The 19,646-nt window shown below is 44.2% G+C and overlaps 1 protein-coding gene across 1 annotated transcript in view; it reads right to left on the bottom strand.

Annotated features, from left to right (window-relative positions):
• The window catches only part of LVRN (laeverin), a 158,100-nt gene that overhangs the window by 67,967 nt on the left and 70,487 nt on the right, over nucleotides 1–19,646 (bottom strand). Inside the window, exons 4-5 of the mRNA XM_056537403.1 lie at nucleotides 17,548–17,674; nucleotides 16,297–16,451 (exon numbers count right to left, since the gene is read on the bottom strand). Coding sequence (XP_056393378.1) covers nucleotides 16,297–16,451; nucleotides 17,548–17,674 — 282 coding nt within the window. The remainder of the gene's footprint in view (nucleotides 1–16,296; nucleotides 16,452–17,547; nucleotides 17,675–19,646) is intronic.

Genomic DNA, 19,646 nt, shown 5'->3' on the forward strand with positions numbered 1-19,646 from the left:
CTACACTCCTCTCACTGCAGCGCTCCGGTCGGTTCCACGGACCCGGGGCGCTGCGATACCGCCTCTGGCCGGGATGCGATTCGCGATGCGGGTAGCGCCCGCTCGCGATGCGCACCCCGGCTCCCGTACCTGACTCGCTCTCCGTCAGTTCTGTCCCGGCGCGCGCGGCCCCGCTCCCTAGGGCGCGCGCGCGCCGGGTCTTTGCGATTTAAAGGGCCACTGCGCCGCTGATTGGCGCAGTGGTTCCAATTAGTGTTTACACCTGTGCACTTCCCTATATCACCTCACTTCCCCTTCACTCCCTCGCCGGATCTTGTTGCCTTAGTGCCAGTGAAAGCGTTTCCTTGTGTGTTCCTAGCCTGTGTTCCAGACCTCCTGCCGTTGCCCCTGACTACGATCCTTGCTGCCTGCCCCGACCTTCTGCTACGTCCGACCTTGCTTCTGTCTACTCCCTTGTACCGCGCCTATCTTCAGCAGCCAGAGAGGTTGAGCCGTTGCTAGGGGATACGACCTGGTCACTACCGCCGCAGCAAGACCATCCCGCTTTGCGGCGGGCTCTGGTGAAAACCAGTAGTGACTTAGAACCGATCCTCTAGCACGGTCCACGCCAATCCCTCTCTGGCACAGAGGATCCACTACCTGCCAGCCGGCATCGTGACATCTACAAGAACATGCCAGTGTAAAAAAATGAAGATTTTGAATTTTCTGCTTCAATTTGCTGCTATTCCTGTGAAACACTTAAAGGGTTAATACTTTGAATACTTTGAGGGGTGCAGTTTTTATAATGGGGTCATTTATGGGGTATTTCTAATAAGAAGGCCCTTCAAATCCACTTCAAAACTGAACTGGTCCATGAAAAATTTCGATTTTGAAACTTTTGTGAAAAATTGGAAATTTACTACTATACTTTGAAGCCCTCTGATGTCTTCCAAGAGTAAAAAAAAGTAAACTTTATGATGCCAACATAAAGTAGACATATTGTATATGTGAATCAATATATAATTTATTTGGAATATTCATTTTCAAGCAGAGAGCTTCAAAGTTAAAAAAATGCAAATTTTTTCATCATATTTTTTCATCATATTTTGGAATTTTTCACCAAGAAATGATGCAAGTATGGACAAAATTTTATGCCACGAAATATGTCACGAAAAAACCATCTCGGAATCAGAATGAAAGGTAAAAGCATCCCAGGGTTATTAATGCTTAAAGTGACAGTGGTTAGATGTGCAAAAAATAGTCGGGTCCTATACTGAAAATTGGCTGGGTCCTTAAGGGGTTAAATAGGCATAGCAACCAGAAATGACAGCAGTAACGGAACTGAGAAAGGTGAGTATATTCCATATAAAACGGACTTCAAAGCTGTACAGTGGGCCTTACTAAAAGTCATTACCAAACCCTATGTAATATTTATTACAACTAAAAAGTTGAGCTGCACTTTCATAGATGCTTAGAGGCACTTTCAGAGAGGTTAAGCTGCATTTTAAGAGATGTCAATGACTCAATAACCATAAACCATAATGTGGAGACTAATTTATTACATTATCCTTGCAGTACACAATCTTTATTTTTGCATAAATTTCTCTAAGCCAAATTAAACAAGTAGAATTTTAGCGTGTCCACCTCTATTCCAGATTATGATGTGGAGTTATTGCAGCTATGTGCAGCTATTTTTTGAAACTATGAGGGAGATAATTGAAACCACCTGCACCAAATAACTGGTGTAGCTTGCACTAAAAACTGTCTTACATTTTTATAGTTTTTTTTAGACTTTTTTCACCTGGCTTTATAATGGGTCGGGGCATGTTGAATAGTGGGCATGACTTTGATGAAAAAAGCTTACATGTTCCAATAATATACCAAACATTGGTGCACAAAAAATTAGCACAAAACATAATCAATAGTTTTACGATGAACTGCGTTTTTAGGATAGAATTCCACTTTTTTTTTCAGCGTTTTTTTCACAGAAAAAAACGCCAGAAAGAACACATTTCCTAGGTCTGAAGTTTTTTCTGGCATTTTTGCATTTGAGTGGAAATTGCATTTTTGGCCCCTTTGGTGTTTTTTATTTTTTATTTTATTTGTTGGGTACCAATAAAGAAAAATAAAAAAAAAAAGGAAAAAAAAAGGATGCAGTAGGGATGGGAAAACATGTATTAAATTTTTTTTTATAAAGTGTGTGTGTGTTTCACTTTTTTTTAAAACATTTTTTAGGTAGTACTACTACTCCCAGCATGGAACAGACTGTTCCATGATGGGAGCAGTAGTGACAAGTTGATTAAAATGATTCTGACTACCGATCAATATATATTAAAACTTATATATTTATATGCCATTTCTAATGCTGAAAAAAGATATTTGTTACCTACTCTTAACCTATATATCCAGCTTGCTATTTGCTTGCAACTAAGATAAAGGCCATGGAATGACGCCAGGAGGCCCAAGATGAGACGTCAGAAGACAAACCATTTGCAGAAGATACAGATTGTGTGGAAGGACAAAGATCTGGGTTTTTCCAGTTTCAGAGTGAAAGAGTCGCCTAAGTGAACTTTGGCCAAGAAATAAATAAATGCTTAAATATGCTAATATACACAGAGATAAAGCTCAACTAACCAATCAAAATGTAACATGATGATTTTGATAACTAACCTCCCTTTTTGGTCAAATGTAAAAGCAATGTACTTCCGTGTAATTAACAGAACTCCTTGGGGTAGCTCCTTAGCCAGTATGCGGAGAAGGAGATATTATACCAACATTCTGTCTGGTGTGCCTTCCTTGTGCCAGCACTCAGCGGTATACAGCAGCAGTCACCCTCATTTAAAGGCCCCATCCGCACCCATCCTTGACAGTAGTACCTGTACTAATAGATATATCGCCCGATGCGTAATCTAGCAGAGATGCGGAGCGGCTCTATACAGCTCTCGCATCTCTGCTCTGTACTCCGGACGGCCAGTGATGTCAATAGAACATCACTCATTCATATTTTCCACCCAGAGTGGTGATTGGCCGGATGGTTGCAGCCAACCCCCGATCTCAAAGGGAAATATGAATGAGCGAAGTTCTATTCACATCACTGGCTGGAGTATAGTGCAAAGATGCGGAGCGCAGGAGAAAGCCGCTCCACATCTCTGAAATAGATAAGACAATTGCATCGGGTGTCAGGAGTGATATTCGCTGTGATCTGTCCTTAACTGCAGGTACTACTACTCCCAACATGGAGCACACTCTGCTTCAAGCTGGGAGCTGTAGTACCTGCATTAATAGACAGATCACAGGGAGTGTAACTTCTGACACCTGTTGCGATCTGTCTATTAATGCAGGTACTACAGCTCCCAGCTTGAAGCAGAGTGTGCTCCATGTTGGGTGCATTAGTACCTGCAGTAAAGGAAAGATCACAGCGAATGTCACTCCTGACACCAGCTGTGATCTTCTGTTTATGCTAGTGCTTAAAGGGGTACTTCGGTGGAAATTATAATTTTTTTTTAAATTAACTGATGCCAGAAAGTTAAACAGATTTGTAAATTATGTCTATTAAAAATCTTAATCGTTCCAGTACTTATTAGCGGCTGTTTACTTCAGAGGGAATTCTTTTCTTTTGAGATTTCTTTTCTATCACAACCACAGTGCTCTCTGCTGACACCTCTGTCCATGTCAGAAACTGTCCAGAGCAGGAGAAAATCCCCATAGCAAACATATGCTGCTCTGGACAGTTCCTAAAATGGACAGATGTGTCAGCAGAGAGCACTGTGGTCGTGACAGAAAAGAAATCTCAAAAGAAAAGAATTTCCTCTGAAGTAAACAGCCACTAATAAGTACTGGAAGGAGTAAGAATTTTTAAGTAATTTACAAATCTGTTTAACTTTCTGGCACCAGTTGATAAAAAAAAAAGTTTTCCACCAGAGTACCCCTTTAACCCCTTAAGGACATAGGGCGTACAGGTATGCCCTGACATTCTGGTACTTAAGGACACAGGGCATACCTGTATGCCCGTGGGAATTTCGGCCCCCGCCGAGCGCCGGGCAAGGACCGGAATGGAACGCCTGCTGAAAACATTCAGCAGGCATCCTGGGACAATGGTCCTGAGACCCCCTCATTCACACGGGAGATTTGCGGCAAGTCCGGTCATATGGGTCACGCGTGACCCGATGATCTGGAATTAGAAGGTAATCGGCGGTGTACTATACTCCGCCAATCACCTCCTGTAGGTAGGAGGAGGTGGCGATCCCGTCACCTCCCCAGGACCGCTGCTATTGATCGTCCGATCAATAGAAACTGGCAGAGGAGGGGCTAATGTCCCCTTCTCTCAGCACTGCTCGTCCACCGCGTTCAGTCAGCGGGTAGAGCTGTGAGAAGGAGCCATGGACCCCCCCCCCCGTCCCTGTCTGTGAAGATCTGTGCCCCTCAGGGCTGAAAAGAAGCTGTGTAGGGCAGGGTGAAATTAATAGTAAAGGGACAGGTAGGTGGTAAAACAAAAGAAAAAAAAAGTTTAAAAAAAATACCCCCCCCCCAACCCCCTAATAGGTTCTCAAGGGTCCGCCGCATATTTTGCAGCGCAACCCAGGCCCTATTAGAGTTCAGGGCGCTGCATTTGCCCCCCCCCCCCCCTTTTATTTTTGGGCCGCAGCGTTTTTCCCCCCCAATATAACGGTGTGTGAGTTATTATCACACACCATTATACACACCAAACACACACACTACATACTTCCTGGAGACCCCCAGAGGGATGTCAGCCATGGATTCCTGAGTTTGTTGGCGAATCAAGAATCCGGATTAACATGGCCAGATACACCGAATTTGACTATTTTAGTTATTATTTCAGTGATGACTTTGTCAAGCATATGGCGGAACAAATGAACTTGTATGCCCAACAGTTCATTGCCCACCACCCTGATTCATTTTTGGTGAGGCCCAATGGATGGTATGTCTTTGATGCAGCCGAAATGAGGACATTTTGGGGCCTTGTGCTGCATATGGGCCTGGACAAAAAACAAAGTGTCTGGAAGTACTGCAGCAGGGACATACTCTACCAGACCCCACTCTACGGTATGGCCATGGCACGAGGACGGTTCGAGGCCATTCGGAAATGGCTGCATTACGCTGATAATGTGGCATGTCCTCCATCCCCCCCCCCCCAAGGTGATCCCGCCTATGACCTTCTTTACAAAGTGAGGCCGGTCATCGATCGCTTTGGGGCCAAATTTTGGGAGGCCTACATACCCCTCAGGGAGTTCAATGGTGTGAAACTCTACAAACTTTGTGAGAGTGCCTCCAGGTACACTTGCAAGTTTAGAGTATATGAGGGACGAGATTCCTGTATTGAAACCCCAGAATGTCCCCCCCCACTCTGGGTGTTAGCGGGAAACTAATTTGGGACCAGGTGCACCCATTGCTGGATAAGGGTTACCACCTTTATGTGGACAACTTTTATACCACCATCCCTCTGTTCACATCCCTTGCCGCCAGATCCATGTCCGCTTGTGGGTCCATGTGGAAGAACCAGAGAGGCCCTCTAAATTTTATTCAGATACCTATACTCAAGGGTGAGTTCTGTGCCCTTACCCATGAAAACCTGTTGCTGGTCAGGTATAAGGATAAGAGGGATGTCCTTATGCTGACCACAATTCATGGTAATGGCAGCTCACCTGTCCCTGTACCACAACACCGGTCCTCAAGCCTGATTGTATTCTGGACTACAATTAGCATTTGGGGGGAGTTGATCTCTCTGATCAAGTCCTCAAGCCATACATGGCCATGCGGAAAACACGGGTATGGTACAAAAAAGTTGTGGTCTACTTGGTACAGGTTGCCATGTACAACTCTTTTGTACTGTCCCAGTACGCTGGCAACACAGGGACATTCCTCCAGTTCCAAGAAGAAGTCCTAAAGGCCCTGAACTTTGGCAACCGGGAAAGAGCAGGCCAGAGTTCCCAAGAACTGAAGTTATAGGTGCCAGGATCGTCCCAGGCCAGCACTTTCAGGTGAAGTCCCCCACACTGGAAAGAAGGTGTGTCACAAGAGGGGGATACGGAACCACCATTCAATGTCACACTTGCCCCGATCATCCAGACCTCTGCATTAAAAACTGCTTCAGGGAGTATCACATTTCCATGAAGTACTAAATTTTCTCTTTTCATTTTAATTTCCCATAATTTGACCCCAATGTACCAAGTCCAGAGTACATTCCAAATCCAAAAATGGGTCATGGGTCACTGAGTCACTATCATCAGGGACTTTTTTATGTTGCCTCAAATGCGCAGCGCTCTCTCTCCACCTGAGCGGGGTGCACATTTGAGGCCATTCCCAGAATGATGATACAGAGCATAGGGTTTGAGGTGGGAATATTTTTTTAGTTTTGGCTATGCTCTGGGTCACCATTCTGGGAAAATTTTATCATTTTACCTCCCACTGTACCCCATTTTTGTAATTTACCCCATGTAATGCTTCTTGAGGGGGGGTCTCGCTGTTCTGGCTCCATAGGCAGCTATGTAAATGCTCAAGGCCCCTGACTTCACTCCTGCTCTTCTGAGACCTGGTGTGCACCCGCAGAGCTGTTTACATCCAGATATGAAGTATGTCCTTACTGTGTATTTACAAATTTACTGTAACACTCACGTTTCAAAAGACAGGAACTCCGGTGTATGTGGATCCGCTGGACCTGTGTGACAGATGACTCGGACCGTGCCAGGGAACAGAGTCTAAGGTGCCGCTGGTCTTCACCATAGCCCGCCGCAAAGCAGGATGGGCTTGCTGCTACAGGCTACACCCAGGTCGTAACCCCCGGCAACGGCTCGAGCACACAGGCGGCTTAGGAGATGCGAAGCCCAGAAGGGATGAGACAACTCGTAGTCAGGATAGCTGTAGGTCAGGGCAGGCAGCACAGTAGCGTAGTCGGGACGTAGCAGAAGTTCAGTAGGCAGGCGGCAGAGAAGCCAGGTCAAGGTCACAAGAGCAGGAGATCTGGTACACGGCAGGGCAATACAAAGGAACGCTTTCTCTAGGGCACAATGCAACAAAGAACTGAGGAGGGTGGAGGAATTTATCAACAAGACACAGGTGGTTACACTAATGAGCATACTGGCCCTTTAAATCTTAAAGCTCCGGCGCGCGCACGCCCTAAGGGACGGGGACACGTGCGCTGGAGCAGAGAGGTGGAAGCAGAGGCAGGGGAAACACCCGGAGAGTGACGAACTGGGGCTCGCATGCGGGTGCGTCCCGCAGTGCGAGTCCCAGCCCCGTCGGCAGCAGAAGGTAAGGGGACCATGCGCTCACGGCCAGCGTGTGAGGCCAGAGCGCATAGCGTAACAGTACCCCCCCCCCTTTGGTCTCCCCCTCCTTTTACGAGGGGATATTCTCCTCAGGTTCCCAAGATCTCTCCTCAGAACCGTAACCCTCCCAGTCGACCAAAAATTTTTTTTACCTCTCGCAGTTTTTGCAGAAAGGATCTGTTTAACTTTGTAGCCATCTGATGAGCCGGAGACAGGTGTTGGGGGAGGATTCTTCTGAGAAAACAGGTTAACAACAAGAGGCTTGAGGAGAGAGACGTGGAAGGAATTGGGAATACGTAACGTAGCAGGTAGACGGAGTTTGTAGGAAACAGGATTGATCTTTTGTAGAATCAGGAAGGGACAAAGGTAACAGGGACCGAGCTTGTAACAGGGGATCTTGAAGTGGATGTATTTGGATGAAAGCCACACCATGTCACCAGGAGAGAAGGATGGAGGAGGTCTTCTACCTTTATCCGCTTGCGCCTTCATGCGTGAAGAAGCCTGGGAGAATGACTGTCGGGTCTGTTGCCAGATGGTGGAGAAGTCACAGACCAGCTCATCAACAGCAGGCACACCGGAGGAGAATGGGAGAGGAAGAGGAGGACGGAGATGGAATCCATAGACAACAAAAAAGGGAGACGACCTCGTGGACTCGGAATCCTAAAGATTATATGAGAATTCAGCCCAGGGGAGAAGGTCGACCCAATCATCTTGGCGAGCTGAAACAAAATGCTGAAGATAAGTCTCAAAGATTTGATTGACCTTTTCCACCTGACCGTTGGACTGAGGGTGGTAGGCCGAGGAGAAGTCCAGATTGATGTCCAGACGGTTACAAAGGGCTTGCCAGAACTTAGAGACAAACTGCACACCTCGATCCAAAACTACATGTTGTGGAAGACCATGTAAACGAAAGTCATGCGACAAGAAGTACTTCGCCAGCTGTGGAGCAGAAGGAAGACCTGGTAGAGGAATGAAGTGAGCCGTCTTGGAAAACCGATCTACCACAACCCAGATGACAGTGTTATTATGAGAAGGTGGCAGATCGGTGATGAAATCCATGGCGATATGGGACCAGGGAGTCTCTGGAATGGGAAAAGGCTGTAAGAGTCCTGCAGGTCTTTGCCGAGGAGTTTTGTCACAGGCACAAGTTACACAGGACCGAACAAAATCAGAAACATCACGTTCGAGATGGGGCCAAAAGTAGTACCGGGAAATAAGAAGTAGGATCTTGCGTATTCCAGGATGTCCTTCTGTCAAGGAAGAATTACCCCATTTCAAGACCTTGCGTCTCAATATGGTGGGCACAAAGGATTTTCCCGGAGGAATTTAAACAGGAAAAGGCCTCTTCAGCCTCTCGAGGCCAAGACTTAGGATTGGATGCTTTTTTAGTGAGAGCTACAATAGGAGCAACCAAGGATGAAAAATGTGGGATAAACTGACGATAATAGTTAGCTAATCCCAGAAAGCGTTGAATTGCACGTAGGCCCGAGGGACGAGGCCAATCCAAAACTGCAGATAAGTTATCTGGACCCATCTGCAGGCCCTGATGAGAGACAATGTAGCCAAGAAACGGAAGACTAGACTTTTCGAACAGGCATTTCTCCAATTTGGCGTAGAGATGATTCTTCCGTAGTCTTTGAAGAACCAGACGGACATGAGCACGATGCTCCACTAAGTTGGAAAAGAAGATCAGGATGTCATCAAGGTATACGACAACACAGGTGTAAAGAAGATCACGGAAGATATCATTAACGAATTCCTGGAAAATGGCTGGAGCATTGCAAAGACCAAATGGCATAACAAGATACTCAAAATGTCCATCACGAGTATTGAAGGCCGTTTTCCATTCATCTCCCTTGCGGATACGAATGAGATTATACGCACCGAGTAAGTCCAGCTTGGAGAAGACCTTGGCACCACTTAAACGGTCAAAATGTTTTGAGATAAGAGGTAAAGGGTAACGGTTCTTGACCGTGATTTTGTTAAGTCCCCTGTAGTCAATGCATTGACGGAGTGAGCCATCCTTCTTCCCTACAAAGAAGAAACCTGTTCCTGCAGGAGAAGAGGACTTATCGATAAATCCCTTTTGGAGATTCTCCTGGATATACTCAGCCATGGCTTTGGTCTAAGGAACTGAAAAAGGATGGTACCAGGGAGAAAATCAATAGGGCAGTCATAAGGACGATGTGGAGGCAGAGACTCAGCCTGTTTCTTGCAGAAGACATCCGAGAAATCTTGGTAAGGTGGCGGCAGGCCAGGTAAAGGTGGAGGATGAGAAACAACTTTACGAAGAGCAGATTGAAGGCAAAAATTTTTACAGGATTGTCCCCAGCGAATTATTTCTCCAGTTCTCCAATCCAGTTGCGGGGAATGGCATTGCAGCCAAGGAAGACCAAGAAGAATCTCAGAAGTACAGTGTGGCAGAACATAGAATTCAATCTACTCTTTATGCGATACAACCACTTGCATGACGAGAGATTCAGTACGGAAGTGAACCTTACAGTCCAGATTTTGTCCATTTACAGAGGAGATGAACAAGGGCTTGGCAAGCCGAGTAAGAGGAAGATGATACTTGTGGACTAAAGCCGCATCAATAAAGTCACCTGCAGTGAATCCAAAAATGCTGTAGGGCTGAAGGAAGACTTGGCTGAAGCGAAGACTTGTACAGGAATAGTTAAGCGTGGAGAGGTAATATTCACACCCAGGGATGCCTCTCCCACATACCCTAGGTGTGGACGAACAGTACAGTCCTTGAAAAGGTGCTCCGGGCTAGCACAGTACAAATACAAATTCTCGTTGCGTCGTCGTGACCTCTCCTGCTGCGTAAGACGAGGACGATCTCCTTGTATAACCTCTTTGGCAAGAGGCGCAAGAAACAGAAGAGGAGAACGTTGGGACACAGGTGTCATGCGGGCAGATTCCCTCTCAAAGCGCAATTCCTCCTGTCTTTCGGCAAAACGCACATCAATGCGTGTGGTCAAGTGGATAAGTTCAGACAAAGAAGATGGAGGATCCCGTGCTGCTAGGGCATCTTTAATCCTGCTTGACAGTCCTTTTTTAAATGTGGCACACAAGGCCTCTTCATTCCAGGCAAGTTCAGAGGCTAGAATGCGGAACTGAACCGCGTAGTCACCAACGGTAGAATCTCCTTGACATAGATTCAGCAACGCCGTCTCAGCTGAAGAGGCACGTGCGGGTTCCTCAAAGACATTGCAAAATTCGGCCAAGAATGCCGACAAATTGAAGGATACTGGATCACCACGGTCCCAAAGGGGTGTAGCCCAAGCCAGGGCTTTTCCAGAAAGTAGACTAATGACAAAGGCTACCTTATTACGTTCAGTCGGAAACAGTTCAGACATGAGCTCAAAATGCATGGAGCACTGTGTAACAAAGCCTCTGCATCACTTGGAATCCCCATCATACTTGGAAGGCAAAGGCAGGTGCAACTGGGAGCCAGGAGAGACTGCAGGAGCTGGAGGAGGGAGTGGGCCAGATTGTGGTACCTGCTGCTGTTGCAAGGCCAAAAGCTGTTGCATCATGGCTGCAAGTTGAGAAAATTGCTGCGCCTGTCAGGACAACTGCTGTGAGTGATGTCCGCAACTTCAGGCAGGGGTTCCTCAGCGGGATCCATGGCCTGATCTTACTGTAACACTCACGTTTCAGAAGACAGGAACTCTGGTGTATGTGGATCCGCTGGACCTGTGTGGCAGATGACTCGGACCGTGCCAGGGAACGGAGTCTAAGGTGCCGCTGGTCCTCACCAGAGCCCGCCGCAAAGCAGGATGGGCTTGCTGCTGCAGGCGACACCCAGGTTGTAACCCCCGGCAACGGCTCGACCACACAGGCGGCTGAGGAGATGCGAAGCACAGAAGGGATGAGACAACTCGTAGTCAGGATAGCTGTAGGTCAGGGCAGGCAGCACAGTAGCGTAGTCGGGACGTAGCAAAAGTTCAGTAGGCAGGCGGCAGAGAAGGTCAAGGTCACAAGAGCAGGAGGTCTGGTACACGGCAGGGCAATACAAGGGAACGCTTTCTCTAGGGCACAAGGCAACAAAGATCCGGCAGGAATTTATCAACAAGACACAGGTGGTTACACTAATGAGCGTACTTGCCCTTTAAATCTTAAAGCTCCGGCGTGCACACGCCCTAAGGGACACGTGCGCCGGAGCAGAGAGGTGGAAGCAGAGGCAGGGGAAACACCCGGAGAGTGATGAACTGTGGCTCGCATGCGGGTGCGTCCCACAGTGAGAGTCCCAGCCCCGTCGGCAGCAGAAGGTAAGGGGACTTGCGCTCACGGCCAGCGTGTGAGGCCGGAGTGCATAGCGTAACATTCACGGTGACATTTTCTCCTTTTACCACTCGTGAAAATGAAAAATTTGGGATAACCCCAGTATTTTAGTGTAAAAATTGTATTTTTCCTTTTCACATCCCACTTTAATGAACATTTATCAATCACCTGTGGGGTGTTAAGGCTCACTGTACTGCTTGTTAAGTTCCTCGAGGGGTGTAGTTTTCAAAATAGTATGCCATGTGTTGTTGTTTTTTCCAATCTGACACCATAGGGGCTTCCTAAATGCGACATGCCCCCCCCCCCCCTTTCAGCAAAATTTGCAAATGTGACTCCTTCTCTCCTGAGCATTGTAGTGCGCCCGCAGTGCACTTGACGTCCACACATGGGGTATTACCATACTCAGAAGAGAAGGGGTTACACATTTCGGGGGGCATTTTCTCCTATTACCCCTTGTAAAAAAAATTTATTTACACATCCAACTTTAACAAAAAGTTGTCAAACACCTATGTAGTGTTAAGGCTCACTGTACCCCTAGTTATGTTCCCTGAGGGGGGTAGTTTCCAAAATAGTGTGCCATGTTTGTTTTTTTTTGGGGGGGGGGGGCATTTTTTGGAGGGCATTTTCTCCTATTACCCCTTGTAAAAATGTTAAATTTGGAGGAAAACCAGCATTTTAGTGAAAAAAAATTAATTTAGACATCCAACTTTAACGAAAAGTCATCAAACACCTGTGGGGTGTTAAGGCTCACTGTACCACTTGTTACATTCCATGAGGGGTGTAGTTTCCAAAATAGTATGCCATGTGTTTTTTTTTGCTGTTCTGGCACCATAGAGGCTTCCTAAATGTGACATGCCCCCCAAAAACCATTTCAGAAAAACTCACTCTCCAAAATCCCATTGTCGCTCCTTCCCTTCTGAACCTTGTATGGCACCCACAGAGCACTTGATATACAGATATGAGGTATTTCCTTACTCAAGAGAAATTGGGTTACAAATTTTAGGAAGATTTCTCTCCTTTTACTCCTTGTAAAAATTCAAAAACTGGGTCTACAAGAACATGCGAGTGTAAAAAATGAAGATTTTGAATTTTCTCCTTCACTTTGCTGCTATTCCTGTGAAACACCTAAAGGGTTAACACACTTACTGAATGTCATTTTGAATACTTTGAGGGGTGCTGTTTTTATAATGGGGGTCATGTGTGGGGTATTTTTTAATATGTAGGCCCTTCAAATCCACTCCAATACTGAACTGTTCCCTGAAAAATTCAGATTTTGAATATTTTGTGAAGAATTGTAAAATTGCTGCTGAACTTTGAAGCCCTCTGATGTCTTCCAAAAGTAAAAACATGTCAACTTTATGATGCAAATATAAAGTAGACATATTGTATATGGGAATCAATGTATCTTTTATTTGGGATGTCCATTTTTCTTACAAACAGAGGGCTTCAAAGTTAGAAAAATGCAGCATTTTAAAATTTTTCATGACATTTTGGAATTTTTCACCAAGAAAGGATGCAAGTATCAGCAAAAAATTACCACTATGCTAAAGTATCATGAAATAAAACTATCTCAGAATCAAATTCATAAGTAAAAGCATCCCAGAGTTATTAATGCTTAAAGTGACAGTGGTCAGATGTGCAAAAAATGCTCCCGTCCTTAAGGTGAAAATGGACTTCGTCCATCTACCTATAGTCAGATTGCATTTAGCTCCATTTCTACACACTTGTTTTAAAATCTCCTGTAAATTAGAATATTGACATAGAATGTGCATGCCTTTCTGTATAATGTTTTTAGTCTGATTAAACTTTCAACTGTAGGTGGCAGAAAAAAAACACTGTAGTTAAGATGTTAAAATATATAAAAAAAAAAAAAAAAAAAGATAAATACAGCTCTGGAAAACATTAAGGCTCTGTTCACACAACATTTTTCCTGGTATACTTATGCGCCGTAAAATAATCCTGACATAATGGGGGAGATTTATCAAAACATGTGCAGAGGAAAAGTTGATCAGCACTGCGAAATTTGGTGGTGGATCAGTGATGATCTGGGGATGGCTCAGCAAGGCTGGAATGGGGCAGATTTGACTTGGTGAAGGATGCATGAATAAGGCAAAGTACAAGGTTATCCAGGGAAGAACACCTGCTTTCTTCTGCTCTGACAACATTCCCATCAACTCACACAGCCAGGTCAATCAATGTGTGGATGACAGATCAAGACCCTGTCATGGCCAGCCCAATCTTCAGCCCCATTGAAAACCCTCACGAGCTACTTGAATTTTTGTGCCAGGGGGTGGCATAAAGTCACCCAAGAGCAATGTGACAGACTGGTGAAGAGAATGGCAAGATGCATAAAAGGGTGATTTCACCAAATATGGATTTCTGAACTCTTCCTAAATTAAAACATTAATCATTTGTTTTTGAAAAATAAATAGGAATTTGTTTTCTTTGCATTATATCAGGTCAGAAAACAAAGTATCTTTTTTGTTAGTTTCTACAAAAAAATACTGCCCATTTTACTCAAACACATACCTGACTTCGCTCCTGTCTGATCGCGGGGGACTGGCTGATCCCCGCGATCTTGGCTCGGCACCCCAGACATCCGGTGCACGGAGCGGACTTTGCTCCATGCCGGATGACTGGCAATGCGGGAGGCGGAGGCTTGTGACGTCATGGTCACGCCCGCTCGTGACGTCACGGTCACGCCTGCTCGTGACGTCACGGTCACACCCCCTCAATGCAAGTCTATGGGAGGGGGCGTGAGGTCCATCACCCCCCTCCCATAGACTTGCATTGAGGGGGTATGGCCATGATGTCACGAGCAGGGCATGCTGTGACGTCACCAGCCTCTTGCACTGCACCCCACTTTTCTGTAGCTCACTTGCTTGAAATCCTCCCATGAGAGGGGGCATGGCCTCACTGTGCAAGCCTCAGATTCCTTCCTGCTCACATCTCCCCTAGCATTAGCAAAACTACAACTCCCAGCATGTCCTCACTGTCAGGGCATGATGGGAGCTGTAGTTTTGCTAATGATAGGGTAGATGTGAGCAGGAAGTTGCTGACATCTCCCCTAGCATTAGCATAATTACAAAGCCCAGCATGTCCTCACTGTCAGTGCATGGTGGGAGTTGTAGTTTTGCTAACCCTAGGGGACATGTGAGTGGCGGTGGGCAGAAAAGTAAGTGGCGGCGGGTGGAGAAGTAAGCGGCGGGCAGGCAGAGAATTGAGCAGCAGCAGGTTGAAATGTGAGCGGCAGAGAGGGGGGCTGACGTGTGCGGCACAATCCCGGGAGCTCAGCAACACCCGACATCAGCTGTTTTTCCCATTGGACTCCTAGCACTTACAGCATCAGTGATGCTAGGAGCGCAATGGGAAAAATGTCCCTCACATCTTAGATAATCAAGAAAATGGTAGATGAATCCAGTTCCGACAAAAAAAAAGTATTTTTATTCCAAACACGTTTAAACTGCATAATGTGGACCATAACAAAAAACATATAAAAACTGCCCATGAAACACCAACCCAATTTTTCTTTTCATGGGAGTTGGACTACTATTTTCTGGATTATCTATGCTGAGACACAGCTGGGTTATCATTGTTCCAAGCTTCCAAACAGAATATGTGTGTCCTGTTGCTGTATATTTGAAGACTTCATTAAGCAGGGAACTCATCCTTTTTTCCTTTTATTTATTTACAAGTCCCTCACAGCTGTCTTGAGGGAAACAGTTTTCACCACACCGGCATGCGCTCGCTCCCGGTGGCTGTGCGTTCCTGCAGGCTGAGTGACAGGCCGGGAGCAAGCACAGATAAGTCTTGTCCAAAATGCGTTGGTTTTGTGTATTAGGTATTTTGTGTTCTCTTGTATTTTTTTTTTTTTTTGTAAGGCCTATCACCAATGCTTTCGCACTTGTAGACTGTTTAATCTAAGTTTATACTGTCTAAGAATTAGATAGTTCTTATCATCCCCCTGTGTGATCACAAATATCTCACCGTGTATAGAATGTTTTTCTGACTATGCATGAGTGAGAAGAACTAGTGTGAAGGTGAGAATCCAAAAGCTTTCCACAAAAAGGATTGCAAAGCTCACATCACATTTACTGTTATCAAACACATCTGTATCTGCAAACATTACTATATTTAAACTGTGCTAAAATCTGCACTTTAATTTATTAAAAGGGTCATCTGATTTACAGTAAGCACTACAAGGGCATACGCACAAACAGCAGATGTTGATATAACATCTCAACTGAATATTTGCTCATTTTCTCATCACTGAGAAAAGATATGCCATAATATTCTGTGCGGTGGGGTTCTGTGGCAATTTTGTTATATCCTAGCAACATGCCAACACACTATGAAGAATAGCCCTTTAAGTTTATGAGATTGTGTTTCAGTAAATAAATGTTTTGAGACTTTGTTTTAAATTATAATGATTTGATTAGAATGTATTATTTAGTTCTAAATTAGTTTTAAAGGGGTTATCCAGGAATCGAAAAACAGACCTAATTTCTTTTAAAGACCGCTCCCTGTTTGTCTCCACTTTGGGTGTGGTATTAAAACTTGGCTCCATTCACTTCAATGGAACTAAGCTGCAGCACCACACCCAACCTGGAGACAGACAGTGAGCAGTCTTCGAAATAAATTATCTCTGTTTTTTCTGGATAACCCCTTTAAGCACTCAAAACACATTGAAAACATAAAAAGTAATAATGAAATGAATAAAGATTTGGGACATTTTACCACATGCCTGGTGTCCTATCTCATGAGCAACTATCAAGCATGTCAAAGCCTTCGAATTGCTGAACTTCTGTTTGGGATCATACATCAAGGAGGTTTCCTGGAAAGTAATTAATCCCCAGTTCTCCATTGCAGCCACACCAATGTCAGGCATAGCTACTAAATCTGAAAGAGAATGGACATAACAGCCATTACTGCTCAACCCCACAACTGGAGCTAAATGAAGCTAGATCTGTACAGGTAAGCATAAATAAAACAGTTGTGTATCCATCTAAATTAAAAAGACAAAACAGATCACAGTATGGGTATGGACCATAATAAATTGCTAACTGACAAAAGTGTTTAATTTTGTAAGAATAAAAGTAAAAATTAAAAGCGGTGTTCAATGAAAAATGCATGGCTGCTCATTCTTTGTCCGTGTGTGAGAGAGGAAGGGGGAGTGGCCCGGGAGGCGTGACATCATCTGAAGCCTGCCTGAGCTCACTTCCACCCTTCTTCTTTTATGCTACTAAATCTCTCGGGAGCGCGCATAGAGGCTCTCCACACAGCACGGCCGGCAGCTGCTGATTCTTCTCCTCTCTGTTTAGCACTGTACGTGCCATACAGAGAGAAAGAACTGGCCGGCCATGTCGGGAGCTGTGCTGCGGGCACAGCGCTCTCTCCCACCTTTCTGATTGAAAGGCAGGGAGCTACGTTGTGCTTGTCAGTGTCCCGGCTGCACTATGAGAGTTTGGACCCATGTCAGGCCAGCCTAAGTTCAACTCTATGAGAGACTTGCGGCCGGGATATGTAGGGAGACCCCTAGTGGCCATTTTTTAGATGTGAAAATAAACATATAAATATTATTTTGCTATTAGAAAGTTGTTTGGGAGACATTAATAAACAACATATCAAAAGTTTTTTTGATGACAGGTACTCTTTAATTTAAACAATAGTTCATTTTCGGATGACATATCCTTTTTAAGCAACATGTATGGCTTGTTATGGTGAAGTAAGGTTAATACATAGGTAGCTGGTTCCTCTCCCAGCAAGATTTTAGTTAGAACTAGTAACATTATGTTTTCTTTTTACTCACAGACTGAAAATAACACAAGAGAAATGACAAAGGACATAAAGGTGAAAGCAATATTAAAGAAATTGAAAATACTAGCAATATGGTAAATAACCATTGCTAAGGGAGCTATAGACTAGACCAACTTCCTTAATAAAATGGACATCCTTTACTTACATATAAAAAATGTATTTCTAAAACAAAGCTCACCTGTTTTTTGTAAAGGATATGTGACATTTAATAAATCCTCCATATAAGAGAGAATTGGTCCCACAATATACAGAGAAAAGTTTGCATATCCATTCTTTATTACTTCCTTTCGTGCCCAAACTCTTATCTAAGAGAACATAGGGAAAACATTTTTTTTAAATCACAGAAAAAATAAGACACAATATTTTTCATGATACTGGAAGCTCAAAATCTTATTCCATAAATAAAAGAAAGCAGAAATAAATTAATGAAGTAATTAAATAATAGATAAGAAAGGAATCTATGCAGTATCATTCTTCCCTCAAAAAAAATGTCCTCCCTCCGATACCTATTTCTTTTTCAAATTAGGCATCTGAGCTCCTTTTTCTTCTAACATAAAGCTCAAAATTCCATGCAGAGCCATAAAGTTAAAGATAAATGAATATATATTGGTAAATAAAGTTATTTTACTACCCATCTGTGGAATTTTATGCTTTGCTTCTGCTTTTGATGTCTGCTTTGTTTTTGCTTCTGCTTTTGAACTTTCTGATCTGTTGCTTTATCAGACCAACTTCTTGTCTTGTGTACATTTTATCGCAGACTGCCTGCTCCTGCTGCATACTTAAAGGGGTACTCTGCCCCTAGACATCTTATCCTCTATCCAAAGGATAGGGGATAAGATGTCAGATTGCCGGGGTCCCGCTGCTGGGGACCCCTGGGATCACCGCTGCGGCACCGCGCTATCATTACTGCACAGAGCGAGTTCGCTCTGTGCGTAATGACGGGCGATACAGCGGACGGAGCAGTGTGATGTTATGGCTCCGCCCCTCGTGACATCACGACCCGCCCCCTTAATGCAAGTCTATGGCAGGGGGCGTGACGACCGGTTTGTAAATTATTTATATTAAAAAAACGTAATCCTTCCAGTACTTATTAGCGGCTGAATACTACTGAAGAAATACTTTTCTTTTTTGAACACAGTGCTCTCTGCTGACATCATGACCACAGTGCTCTCTGCTGACATCTCTGTCAATTTTAGTAACTGTCCAGAGCAGCATATGTTTTCTATGGGGATTTTCTCCTACTCTGGACAGTTCTTAAAATGGACAGAGGTGTCAGCAGAGAGCACTGTGGTCATGATGTCATGTGTTCCAAAAAGAAAATAATTTCCTCTGTAGTATTCAGCAGCCAATAAGTACTGGAAGGATTAAGATTTTTTAATAGAAGTAATTTACAAATATGTTTAACTTTCTGGCGCCAGTAGATTAAAAAAGAAATTTTTTTTCCACCGGGGTACCCCTTTAATGAAGCAACAGAGCAGACAGTTTACATCAGAAGCAGAACGAAAGCTTCAAAGACCACAGACCACAGGTAGATCTTTGGAGTTTATTACATACATAGGCGACACATGTTAGATTGTTGATGTCTGACCAATGGAGCCAGCACTATCGCTAAAGGCCCTACATTGGCTGTTTAGGTCATTCCAATAGAGTTTGATTGGGTCAAAAGGTTACTTGTTGCTCCATTTAAACAGCTCTGGGAATACGCCTTTAAACATTAAACTAAACTATAAAACCATAATTAATTATTTTATTGCTACTTATGTTTAAGAGGGGAATGGATTTAGAGTTCTGTATAATAGGATTGTAGAGCTGACCTCTATAAACATATCGTAAAATGAATGAGCTCTAAAATTGAACAGAGAGTAATTTGAGAATTTTTACTTATGATCTGGTCCAAAAGACTTATACCAACCCCCGAATGACAAAGTTATTTCCAAAATGGCCATCTGAAATCCCCAATCTATAGTCAGGTTTAGAAGCATATTAACAAGTGCTGCTTTGTGGGCAGTGCATGTAGTTATCTATGCTCTTATTTGCATATTTGCAGCCACGTTGAGTTCACAGATTGGTCCGTATTTTTTAGCAAAAACTAGAAGTGGAACTGGCAAGGGGAAATACTACAGTAGAATGGAAAAATGTGCACCTTTCTTGCTAAAACTACTGACCAGAAAGACTGGGGGAGATTTATCAATCCCTGTGAAGAAGAAAAGTTGACCAGTTGCCCATAGCTACCAATCAGATTGCTTCTTTAATTTTTGAAAAGGCCTCTGATGGGTT

This window comes from Hyla sarda, chromosome 1 (genome assembly GCF_029499605.1).
Source record: "Hyla sarda isolate aHylSar1 chromosome 1, aHylSar1.hap1, whole genome shotgun sequence".
In the NCBI taxonomy this organism is placed as follows: domain Eukaryota; kingdom Metazoa; phylum Chordata; class Amphibia; order Anura; family Hylidae; genus Hyla; species Hyla sarda.